Source organism: Nesoenas mayeri (assembly GCF_963082525.1).
Source record: "Nesoenas mayeri genome assembly, chromosome: 1".
Taxonomy (NCBI): Eukaryota; Metazoa; Chordata; class Aves; order Columbiformes; family Columbidae; genus Nesoenas; species Nesoenas mayeri.
This window is the reverse complement of record NC_137541.1, coordinates 59751470-59764573: the sequence shown is the minus strand read 5'-3', so window position 1 is coordinate 59764573 and position 13104 is coordinate 59751470. Positions and strand designations below refer to the sequence as shown.

Genomic DNA, 13104 nt, shown 5'->3' with positions numbered 1-13104 from the left:
GTCGACAAAGGAGGAGGGTGGCCTATGGGACCTGGGTCCCAACCAGCCATCTGGTGGAACAAAACCTTCTGTGGTTCTGTGTTGCCTGTTCCCTCTACAGAAATAAAATCTCACTACAAACCTAAAGGATTGTTCCAAGCTGGCGATACAGGGCCTGAAAAGCATGTTTTCCTTCCACGATTGGTCTTTGTTCTGAAGAAATATGGGCTGCTGGGTGAAGATGATAGCTGGACTGACTTTTCCACTGAGATTTATAAACCTCTCTTATGAAACATTTATATGAAACACTTCATAATCCACCAATCCTCTAGAATGGGAGAAAGAGATTTTTCTTCTCAGTGAAGGCAGCCAAAGACATTCCAAACACCTGCCATGAACACACATCCATGTGCAGTCTCCACAATGGAGGTAAAAAGAATAATTTTGGTTTGTGCAGTTCTTAATAACCTACAATAACTCTTCATTACTTGAGGGTCTTAAGTCTTTTACGTAAACTAGTATGAAACTCATGTTTCACAACGGCCTCTGCTAGCATTCTTCTGGTTAACACCTGATAAATATAGCACATTCCTCTCCTAGCTTACTTCTGGCATTGGATTTAAACAAAGCAAAACTCAATAAACCTTACACATTTCCGCTTGGTTTCACATAACAACATTACTTTCATGTGTTTTGATGCAAAGTTTCAGATTCACTCAAAATGTCCATGTATTTGGTCTGTTTTGAGTTTAAACTGAAACATCAAATAAGACAAGTTTTGCATGGCCTCAGGTTTTTCCTGCAGATGCTATATGCAGCTTGATTTCTGCCTTCTGGGTACTGTGAGCAGTAATTTTTTTTTTTTTTAAGATGCCCAGAAGAGGTGAAGTAGTGCAAGAACATTCACCATCTTGGGGACCTTGTGGGAATGCATTTTGTCCTTTATCTGTTTTATAGCTTGTGTTCACTAAATACAATACCATGACAATACACTATTCATCTTGCTGTACAGTTTTAAGATCTTCGGATGGATTCTCTCTTCTCAGCCCAGAATTTCACAAGTGAGTAGAAAGATGAATGGTGACCAGTGTGCAGGTGCTTCAGGGCACAGAGCAGACAATGCCGTTGTCTATATTTTGAATCTTTCCTTGAAAGCATGGCCCTGAAGTCTTTCTACTGAATTGTTTTCAAGCTCAAAACAAAAGTATTAATTTTTTTTCTCCTGGTGTGTTTTTGCTGGCATATATCAGTGTTGTATTGATGGAAAAATTAGGTAACCACCATTTTTTTCTCAATGCTTTTCTTTAGGATAGCATGGTGGGAACACGTGTCCACTGTTACTGGTGACAGAACAGCACTCAGTAGTTAAACTTGTCAGCCAGCTGAAGACAGTGAATCCAAGCCAGCATTCCCCTTTACATACATTTTAACTTGTTTTCCTCCATTAGTAACAATTTCTGTCACACATTTATCGTGGTTTATTATTTTATCTCTGCTAATTACATTTTCAAGCTCCATATATTTGCAGCACCTTGTGTTCTATTCATGCCATATATCCTGAAAAGGTGTATTTCAACGTGTCTGATCTGCATCTCCCCTCTGTGGTGCCTTGTGTGAACCTTGAGAAATCATCTAGTATGATGCTTGTTGCTCTGTCATCTAGCTGCTGAACAGTTACAGTCTCAAATTTCCCATCATGTCATTTAGATTTTATATTCTCCAAGTTTGCATATAATTTCTGCAGTGTTCTTCATATTCTGTACCAAATCTGCCTCTCCTTTTAGATCAGCTCAAATTCTGTGTATACAAAAAGAGGGGAAGAATGTTCAAGAGCAGGTGGAGTTAAATGAAGTAAGATGGAAGAGAATTTAGTGAGGTTGTGATCTACTTGGTGAGGCTGTCATTTTGTGTCTGAAATTTTCAGTAAGGAAATAAAAATCTTCAGATATCTTCTGTTCTACTTAGTAGATGTTAGCTAAGAAAGCTGTCGAAGGTGAGCAACTATGCTTCTTTAAATCAGAAGAGATATATCAGCCTGCTCCAAAATGTGCCTTACTTGTGGTCTAGACTCTGTCATTTAGAAAAGTATGTGTTTGAAATAAGAAATTACATTTTTTGTAGAAAAAGCACTCGTTGGTAGTGTGGGGTTCATCTAACATTCTCCAGAGTTCTCATTACTGTGAAATTCTGAGTGTAACAGACTGGAAATAGGTGTGTTGTCAAACTATGAACTCCACAGTGCTTCAGGAATTTATTTTTGTTCTTAACAGTGATCTTTCTAATGCTTGTTATCTCTTTTTTTTTTTTTTTTTGGTAGATTAGAGCATTATTGCTTATATTAGACAATCCTAATTAAAAAATACTTGGAAGCTGCCACAAAGCCAGGCAGTGCTATGTGAAGACAGACTGAACGCGGAAATCAAGAAGAAATTACCTACAGGTAATTAGCCAAGTCACAGTAGGATGAGATCAGATGCAATTAATTGAAGTTCAGGACATTTTTAACATTTCCAAGTATCAGTAGCTATTGCTTGTGTTGGAAAATTCTTTAGCTACCCAAGTGTACCTTGCTTTTAGATAGTATTGCCCCTTTAACGGTAAAATTTCTCCTACTCTTGGAAGGAACTAGGTGTTCAGGTGACCTTCATGCTGTGTGGTCCCACAGCTCTGAAAGGGAGTAATGTATAAGGTCTGTCTGGTGACAGTACACCTGAGAGGCAGAGCTACAACAGTAGCCAGCTTTGACATCGGCACCATAAGGACCAAAGGATGTGTTTATTCACAGCAGACTGGTATCCAGCCAAAGAGAGGGCGAGGCAGAGTGTGATTCCGGAATTACTATATCTTATTTGGGAAGTATGGTGGAAGAGCAAGGTGGAAGCTCAGATTAAATTCCCAGATCTACTGCACACTTCTTGTATGACCTTGGGCAAATTACTGTAAATCCAGGCCATCAGGTTTCAGTTGAAAGGTGCATAAAGAAAGTCTGAATTTTAGTCATATTGTGCCTCAGTTCCCCATCTGCTGAATCAGTAGCAATATTACTTTCCTACTTTGAGCTGAACTGTGAATTGCTTAGATACTAAGAGAACAGGAGAGTTATGCCATTTCCTGAAGACTTCTTGAGACTGAGCTCCTGTGTGGCATCTTATTACAGAGCTGAATTAATTTTTTAGCCTTTTCCTCACCACTGCTCAACTGCCTTTCTTTAACAAGACGTATTCCACCAAGTAAATTTGATTGAAATTGTCCAACATTTCAAAAGTTACTGGGGGAGCTAATACAGATAGGCAGTGTGTGAATGCATAAGTCTTGTTCTTTTAGAAAAAAGAAAAATCAACTTATTGTTTTCACCAGTTGAACAGGTAGTCATGAAGTAGATCCAAAGATACTGCTTGACATTTAGATGTGCTAGTTAATGTCAGCCAGGTGGGGTTAAACGTGGCTAGCAGCAATCCCTTTGAAATGTACTTGGAGCAGAACTGACTTGTAATCAAGTAATTTATATGTTAAAACATGTCTAAAACATCAAGTATAAACATTCCCCAAAGAACTTCAAAGTACACGTGCAAGATGATGGTCCAGACAGAACCATTTGCAGGATTAGAAGAGATCTTGGCAAAAGCCTCTTACTTGTCCTTGAATAACACAGCAACAGTTGGAGGTGAAACTATAACAATACCTACTCTGCTTTGTTTTCAACAGCAGTGCCACAGTTTTGAGATGCAGTATGTCAGGAGTCTTCCTTTGCGATTGTGCCATTACAGCCCTAGATGAAAACATTTGAATTGGTTTTGGCTCTTTTCAAAACACAGGGGAAAAAGAAGTCAATGCTGATTTCAAATAGAAAAGGATGAAATAATTTAGCTTTTTCAAACCTTATGACAAGTAATATAAAGTATAAAATAAAAAAACCCAACTAGTTCTAATAAAATTTTGACCTAATTTTTTGTACCTAATTTATTACAGATTTGCAAGTGTCATTCACGTGGGTTTATTTGTTATGAACTGCATTCTGTGGTTATGTGTTTTAAGTTTTCTCCTATTTTCAGCTACGTGTGGGACTGAAATTTCTCAGTAGCATAAGTGTGGTGAAAGATACCTTATTTAATTCTGCTGTGCAAGAGGACAAGCAGCTGCTTAATGGCCATGCGGTGAAACCCTACATCTCCCATGGGTGGGGAAATTGGGCTCCATTACAGCTCTTTTGGATACTGCAGAGGGAGCACAGTAGGCAGGTCAGATGAAGATGGGAAGTGAGGAAATGTGGACTGTTGCCCCATTCTGTTCGAATTACAAAGACTTTCAGCACTCATGTACTAGAGTTATGGGGTAGAGGTGCTGGAGGACTACAGAACTAAGTTTTGCTCTGCATCATGAAAACTTAATTTCATAAAGCCTGTGTTCTCACATTTTGTCCATGAGGTTGCACGATGGTGATAGATTTGATCACTTGGTTTTGCTTGGTGTGACTGGAGGAGTTCAGGACTTTCCTGGAAGTATCAGAGGTTTCCAGACGCTGTGGCACTTGTCAGTATTCATAGTTTTTTTCCTGTAGAGGTGATTGTATAGGATTCCAAACTGCACTGATTCAAAGGCTGTGCACATTACCACTGTGTCAGCAGCAACACTACAAGAAAATTGTTCTCTTAGAATCTGTTGCACTGGGTGGATCCTAACTGTGCCTCTTAACTGCCTTGACTCTTAACTTTGCATCTTAACTGTCACTGAGAGACTCTGTCACATTTGCAGTGTAGGCAGAGACATAGATTTCTTCTGTCAACTTAAACATGAAAGCTGGAATTCGTCTCACTTGAATTTGTCCAAACTGCGGGCCAGGGATAAGCCAACTCTTCAGAAGTGCCTGTCTGGAAGGATGAGTTACCATCTGGGCATGTCTGTCTGTTGACTACAGAAGGAAGTTAGATCAAGAGCTTATACGAGAGGCCAAACTTTTATGTGGCTGATGTAAGGTAAGATGAATCTAAGCTTGCAAAAATGACTACTGATATTTCAATTACATTAATATTCTGAAAATGCAAGGACTGTGTCAGCTTTAATAATACTAATATTTAGGTGGTTTTGCATTCAGCACCAAGACTTCTGTACTTTAAAAGAACATGGCACTGTAGGCTCTTCATTTACTAAGACAGCCTTCCTCCCAGTTTATATGTAGAAGGAATATATAGAAATCTTTGTGGGAACAGAAATTCTAATATTATTTTAATGATCACTCTTCTAATAGCCACAGGGAGCTGGGAATCAATTCTCTCCGAAGCAACTGAGATGCTGGTCCCATTGATGTATCACTTATATTATCATAGCTCTGTTACAGGGTTCTTCAGCAGCAGTCATGCACCAAATATGTTTGCTATAAAATATCAGGACAGAGTAAACCACCTTACATGTCATCTTTATAAAGAACATTATCAGTTAATAATGCAATTACTATTTTTATTAATGATTCAAGTATTTTATAGACTTTTAACATATCAATTGAATTTATCACAGCAGATCTCTTAATCCCAACATTGGTATCTTATGCAGTCTATGCCTTAAAATAGTCCAATATTTGAAAGCAGCATGCAATGTGACAGATTTTCAAGACTTTCCTTTGTTCTACAGATATTTCTAATGAGACACTCTTTGCTTTCCTGCTTCTTAACACAGCAGTTCTATAGATCTGCACTAAATTTTCATGCCGATGAACCAGACAAACCCAAAGCATGTTTAAATTGGTGCTTTGGAATCAGACTGAGATAGGCTTTCAGTCTCCCAGTGACTTCAGAACACAGACTTAACCTCTGACTCCAACAAGGGTTTAAGTTGGTGTCGGTATCAAGGAGATATTACAGGATCCAGAATGTCCTTCAGCTGTATGATCCTGAAGACTGCTCTCCTCTGTGTGTTCTTGCTACTGGAAAAGGACAATATGAAGATTATTTATGAGGAGGAGAGCAGTAGAAATGGAAATGTCGAGTGTTTTCTAAACACAGAGGAAGATAAAGTCTCTCTCCCAAAGACTCTAAACAGGGAAAGGCAAAGACTGACAAAAAATATGTAACATACAGACAAAGCATCAGGAGATCACCTTACTAATAACTGGATTATACTGCATTTTTCTTCCATGTGCTCTCCATTCTTCTTGTCATCATATTCTGCTTGTGTTTCAGTGGTCCAACACTGGACCTCCTGTATGTGTGCAGGTCAGTCAACTAAGAATAAATTCTAAGATAAATAGATGTACTTGGCTTTTCATAAGCCTCATAAAAAGTGTAGTTTCTATGCAAAATTTAAATAAAAAGAGTGCAGGTACTTTTTGGATCTGCCCATAAAAAATATTTAACATGAGGAACACTGTAAAAGCAAACAAAAGACCTCTATGGAGAAGCACACAAAGTGAAGTAGGTAGAACTGGGGAGAGGATGATTTGGCAAGATAATAGGAGTAAATCAGCCAAAGGGAAAGAGTTTCATAGGACCTTAGTTGATCACAACCTGTTATTCAGGAGAAAGCATGAAGCCTGTGGAAAAACAGGAAAGGAGTTATCTTTTAAGAGGTCCAGATCAAGAGTGATCTGATTAAAATAAGAGTTAAGGAAAGTAAGTTCTCAGTCTGTATGTTGGATGGCCTGAAGGGTAGTGTTTGTGGGGAGTTGTAATAACTAATGGAAGAAGTGATGTGGGCGAGTAAAACTGTAGAAGGAAGCAACAAGAATTGGAGGAGAGGGTGAAGAAGGTGAAAATGAATGCTAGTTTTCAGGTGCAGCATCAAGATTCTGTTCTGAAGTGACAGACCCCTTGGTTCCTAAGTTTACTTAAAACGCTTAAGTGATTTGGGATAATTCTGTTTTTTTGAATGCACTGGTTTTCACACTTAAGAAACATCTGAAAGTAGGACTTAATTTTTTCCATTGCTTCAGTGGATCTTTACCACAGCAACATAAAATCTTTTCTTAATGAAAGGAAACAGGACTAGAACATAGCTGGAAAACAATAAGCAAAATGAAACATTATGAACAATTTAAAGGACAGTAACAGCACTCCAAGGGATTTTTTTAAACCTAATTTTTCTCAAATTGACTGAATTGCCAGCTGGTAGTCCTCATTTAATGAAAATATTGAGATGGAGTTTGGTGGAAGAGTTCCTTCCCTGAGCTTGTTCAGCAAATTATTTCTATTTCTGTAGCTATCATAATCCCTGACTGCCTGTAACAATTATTATCCTCATTATCGTAATAATTTTTGCTATTATAGATACTGATATTGAAGACATAATTTCTAAAATCTCAGTGATCATTCCCACAGTGAGTTCGGAGACCTTTTTTCCACTTAGACTTAAGTTTAGTTGGTTTTAGTGGTTTTGGTTTTGTTTTTTTTAGTTTTAGAAACTCCAGCTGACACTAGAGATACCACCACAAAGTGCAAGAGTAATACAGCACCAGAAATAGGAACTGCTGAAGTCCTCTGAGCAAAAAAGCTGAGGATGGGGAATGCAATGCTTCTTAAACTGACTACCCAGGGAAGTGGTGGAGTCACTAGTCCTGGAGGTGTTTAAAAGATGTTTAGACGAGGTTCTTAGTGACATGGTTTAGTGCTAGAATTAGGTTAGGTTATCGCTGGACTCGATCGTGAGGGTGTCTTCCAACTGAAATGATTCTATGATTCTATGAAATCTTGAGACTCAGTAGTTCTTCTTCTTCTCTTTCTTTTGGTCCTTTGCTGCCACTCATCACTTTTGTGGCAGAGTGCCAAGAACCAACGTGGTTTGGGCCCTGTACTAGAAGGGTTAGTAAGACAATTGCAACTCTCAGGGGGTTATAGGATAAAGAGACATGACATTTATATTTTATACTGGGGATACCGAGCATGAGGGACTTGCGCAGGACCACAGAGCAGCCTGATGGTTCTGTCAGGAATCAGACTATGAGCTCCTGCGTCTGTAGGGTGCATCTCATTGCTGTGTATGAGTGTTGCACTAACTCAGCGCACAGCCCAGTAGTCAACCTATGCAACTGAAAAGAAGGTCCATCCACCAAAAACATGACTGGCTGGTTTAGCATCTCTTTAAAACCTTTCAAACAAATGTCAGCATTTGCTGTAAGAGAGAAGATGGATCAGATAAATAGCCATGTTTGCTATAACAAGTTGCACTCTCCCACATGAAGAGCTAAGTAAGCTCAAATTGGAGGTGACAACAACAGCGATTTGTATGTGTTTGTTGGTGGTTTATAGGGTCGTGGCTTTCATCTTACCCTGTCTGAAATCCCTCTTGGCAGCCACTCCTCTTGCCATATTTTCATGCGAAAGCCACCACAATGGGGCTACAACATGGGGCAGCACTGTAAGATAATGGTGACAAATAATGCCCAGAGCCTAGAAGGGAGCAGCGTGATAAGCCTCATCAGACTTTCTCTTTCAGTTAGAGTGTCTTCTTTATAAATTTCTAGGAATAAACCATTGATTGTGAGAAAAAAATATTTCTAGAACACCTCCTGAATGCTTTTCTAAAGCCAGCATCCTTTAGATCGCCGGAGGGCAGGTCCGCCTGGCGGTGGGAGCGGCAGCGACCTTCCCCCGGCCGTCCTACGGCTTCGGGGTAGGAGACGCTCCCTGCGGACAGCATTTCAGTGCCGTCAGCTTCCCTCCCAGGCCCCCCCGCCGGTGCTTGGCCGGCATCGCTTCCTTAACTGCCCGCCTCACGGAAAACAAAACAAAACAAAACAAAAACAGAAACAAAACCAGGAAAAGTGAAGGGAGAACGCGAGGGTGAAGCTCGCTCGGCGCCGCCTCAGGACCCGCCCCTCCTGCCCAAGCCCGCCCGGACCAAGCGTGGCCTCGGGAGCCACAAGGGGTCGCGCCAGCCCCGGCGCTGGGTTTGCGGCAGCGTCCGTCTCCATCGCGACGAAGCCGGGCTGGGGCCGCGGGGCTGCGCGGAGCGCGGAGGAGAGGGGGCGGCCGCGGGGCTGCGCGCTCAGTCGCGCCATGGGCAGCGCCCTGCGGAAGAGTAAGGCGGTGCGGCAGGCGCCCGGCAGCGGCCTGGAGCGGCGGCCGGCAGGTAGGGAGCTGCGTGGTAGCACTTCGCACCGGAGCGATGGGGTCCGAGTGCGGCCGTGCGGGAGGGCGGTGGAAGAAAATTACTTCGGTTTCGGGGTAAAACACGCGGGGGGCCGGAGCAGGGCGCAGCTGGGCCGGGCACCCCTGCCCTGCCGCCGGCTGGGTGAGTCTTTGGGAGCGGGAGCACCGCGCTGCAAAACAACTTTAATGTGCCTGCACCTGGTGTGACCATAGATCGAACTGCCTATGTTGTATGTTCCCAAACAAAACTTCTGACGCTTGGTTCTTCTCCTGACTTTATTTGATGCCAGCGTAGATGGCAGCGGGGATGGGCAGGGCTGTGTGCATGGTCTCACTTCCAGGAGCAAAGAGAGATGCTGCGCTGGTGTCAGTCGGGGTGTGGGACCCCGACTCTGAGGATGCACTGGGAGCAAGTTGCCAGAGCACAAGCTGCTGCCTGAAGGGAGGCCACGGCTTGTGTGACTGTGCCCTGAGGAGTGAAAAAGGTTTCGAGTTAGGTGGGAGCTGAGTGGCCCTCTGGTCCATGGAGGTAATTTCTGTCCACTGGGGTTGAGGTGTGTTGCTGTGAGAGCAATGGGGAAACTGGTGTTTCAGGTGCCTGCTTTGTACCTCTCTGGAGTCAGAACTTCAGCTTCCAATGCTTCTTGGACATAGTATTAACTGGTGGCTTTGGGTCCATAAAACCCAACAAAAAAAGAGAAATAATGAGCTCGAAGCTATGAAAATTAACCCGCGCTTACATCTGGTACTGTACAGCGGTTCTGCATAAATGAAAAAACACTCTTAGGATGTAGTATTTCATTGAGCATCTACTGCTGAAGGAGTGTTTTCAGCTCCTTGGGAAGCCTTGGGAAGGGGTCTGGTTTTAAAGATATTTTTATGTATGCAGTTATTTGAGAACATTGGAACTAAAGCACCTTAGTGGCTTTAAGGTATTACAATAGATAATATTTTAAGTCTTATTATGCAGAATGGAAATTGTCAGAGACTTGGCAAACAAAGAACAAAGAACTGCACAGTAAGAATTTGTGTAAGGCTGGAGCACAGCAGCAGTTGGCAAACACAAAAATTAGGTTTATAACAGTTAAAACTCATGGAATAGGCTTGTCATTATCGCTCCACATTGCTTAGTATCTTCCAATTACACTGACATAAAATCCTCCAGTCTGAGTCAAAAGCCTGGCATTGGAAGCACTGAATGTTCTTTGACCCTAGCAGGAAGGACTGGAAAAAAAAAGTTGCCCTCGTACTCTCAGGGCAGTGCAGTGCCCTGAGACCAGGTAGGGGTAACCCACAGCAGTTCCCTAATGCTGCCACTACCATGTTGTGATTTAGAAATACCCAATTTGTCTTTAAATCAGATACTGAAAGATAGGCAGGTGTGGTAGCACAGAGCCTGGCATAGACTTATACCAAAACTATTTCCTCTGGACAACCATGTATCTGCTGACGCAAACTCAGAAATTAAGCCTGCATCTTAACAAGCTTTTTCAGCCTTGTGAAGCTGACTCATTTAGGCTAAATGACTTAAAAGAACATATTGCTTGGCCTTTGATTTATAGGCTCTGCTGTATCTTTGTTTTTTCATTTTAGGACATTACCATTTCCTGCCACCCATTCTACAACTCTGGCAGCATCCTGAAGTAATTCTCCAGGAAAGCTGGTTTAAACTGTGATGTCAAGGTTTATATTTCAGCATTTAGACAACTTTGCTTCTAGGATGGTTGCATACCAGTATATTACTATCTGAAACCAGACATCCTTTTCGTGAAGGAAGAAGTCAAAGTTTTTAATATCCAGCAAGGACAAGAGATGAGGGGAGTTGTGGGTGCTATTGAAGAGGTTAAATAGAAGATTAAAACCAAATAATTACAGAAATCTGAATAGAGATACGTAGTTTACTCTAAAACTGAAATATAATTCAAATAAGGTAATTACTCATTGTTTAACTGACTCTAAAACATTAACAATCTTAAATTAACCCCTTTCTCTAGCTAGGCATACCAGGCAGTAGGTTGGGGTTTTTTTTTATATATCTACATATATCTCTTGGACAAGGTGTATTTAAACTTATGTGTGTAGTAGTAGGAAGAAATTGGACTGTTGTTAGCTGTAAGAATTTCTTACTCTCTGGATGTATTCCCACCCTTCCATAATTTTGTCAATGGGAATAATAAATTCAGAGTTACTAATTCACTGTAAGATCTAAAAAGATCTTTAAAAAAGCAAACAGTAGCAAGCTGGTAATGACCAAAACTGGGAAGGAAAATGATTACTAGCACAGGAAAAAGGAAAATGTTAAGATAAAGTGCTTATATATATATATATTGCATAACATAGCTATTAAATGACCTTCTCTTGTCCTTAGCTTGTGCTTTCAAAAAGGTTATCCCACAATCTTCAAATAGCATTCAGTTTACTTTACTAATTGCATTTTGCATATGCAATGTTTATTATATTTATGGGTGTAAAGGTATGAAAATTGGAAATAACTTAGAAGATAATGCTTATCCTGACTTTTTGTTGATTTATCTCTGCACTACTTTAGTTTTCTGTATTATAGACATGTGCCTTACTGCAAAAAGGATTAATGGGAAAAATCAAAGCTACACAATAAGGGGCTAAACTTAAACATGTCAGAAGATAGCCTGGGTTGCAGCTCTTGCTTTATGTTATAAAACATATTGTTTTTCTGTGAGACTCTACCTGGTATCACCTGAAGTGCTGCCTTTTTCCCCCAGAACCTCATGCTAGATGAATTTTATGAGCGGCTGTGGTTTCAGTTCAGTTTGACTTTCATGTAAGTTGAAGTTGCCCAACTCCTTTCAGGAGTGGGCACTCAGGATGCGGCACATGCTCACTGCTGGACCAGAACGTTATAATAGACTTGGAATCAAATTTGAACTGAATTTGACAATTAACAAAGTATTCGTAAAATCATTGCTGCTCATTTTTGGTGCTAATAGGAGATTGACTGAATACAGCGTAATTGTGAGGTAGAATAACAAGGGATCCACTTTGGTGGTCCTAGTTCTGTGCTGGAGCACAAACACTGATGGTGATTAAGTTGTGTTGACATTTATGTGGAGTGTTGTGAGAAATGAGGCCCCAAATATTTTTATTTTTCTGGTATTTCCTGCAAATGTTTTGACCATATAATTTACAGACGAACTGCTCTGGTGTGACGGTAAGATATGTGTCATAGCATTCTGCGTGGAGTTGAGCGGACTTGACTCTTGGAGGTGGCATCATGGTCGTCTACATTGTTCCTCTACCTTGTTTACAGTTATGCCATCCCTTTGATTTCTGCTGTGAACAGGAACAGTGCTTGGCCCTTACAGGATGTGGTACCAGTCCCCTTTTTTCCAGGCCGTTGTTGTGGTTTCTCCTTTGGAGATAAAACTTCACCACTTTTTCCTCCATTAAGCCCATCTTGGACATCCTTTGAGAGGATGTCTTGCTATCTTTTTGGTTGTGCTTGCAAAAAAACAAACCAAACACCAGGTAAAATCGTGCACTTTGGCTTATTCAGTATGCTGAATCGGTAACTTACTCTCCTTTTCCCACTGGTTTAAAGTGAGAGCAATTTACCCCTGATATCTCCCGTGAAGGTTATATCTTAGATGCCTCTTCTGGTCTTGATATCTGTTTTTTGATACCTGCCTGTTTTAAAGCAGCTGCCTTCCAGTCTGTAGCATCTTGACTCATGTATTTATTGGGAAATGTTGTCATGTATTTCCTGGGTCATGTTTTCCTGGGAAATGCTTGTTCATACTTTTCAGTTACTTCCTTTCTTGAATGTGGTGTTATATTGCAGGTCTTTCTCACAGAGCTATCCTCTAACTTGCCAAGCTGTATCTGACACCATCATTTTTTTTTCCTCACCTTCAGTTTGGTTTTACCTTCTATTTTTCTTCCAAAAAGCTCACAGCTGTTGCTTTCCTTAGCATATTGTCTTTCCTTTTATGTACCTTTGTGCCTCGTACTGTTGATTATGTAGACAGAGTCATGGTAAACCCTGTGGGACCCTGTTATTTTCGTCTGTTAC

The 13104-nt window shown here is 40.9% G+C and overlaps 1 protein-coding gene across 3 annotated transcripts in view; it reads left to right on the top strand.

The window, feature by feature from the left end:
* Positions 1–389: 389 nt before the first annotated feature.
* Positions 390–13104, top strand: part of TXNRD1 (thioredoxin reductase 1) — a 50275-nt gene continuing 37560 nt past the window's right edge. The window contains exon 1 of one of the 3 annotated variants that reach the window (XM_080364087.1): positions 390–408. Coding sequence is in view for 2 of the 3 variants with exons in the window: in XM_080364088.1 (XP_080220214.1) it covers positions 8964–9036 (73 nt within the window). In the remaining variant the exon portion in view is untranslated. Of the gene's footprint in view, positions 409–8475; positions 9037–13104 lie in introns of those variants that run through there. The other 2 variants (XM_080364088.1, XM_080364086.1) reach the window with 2 other exon arrangements.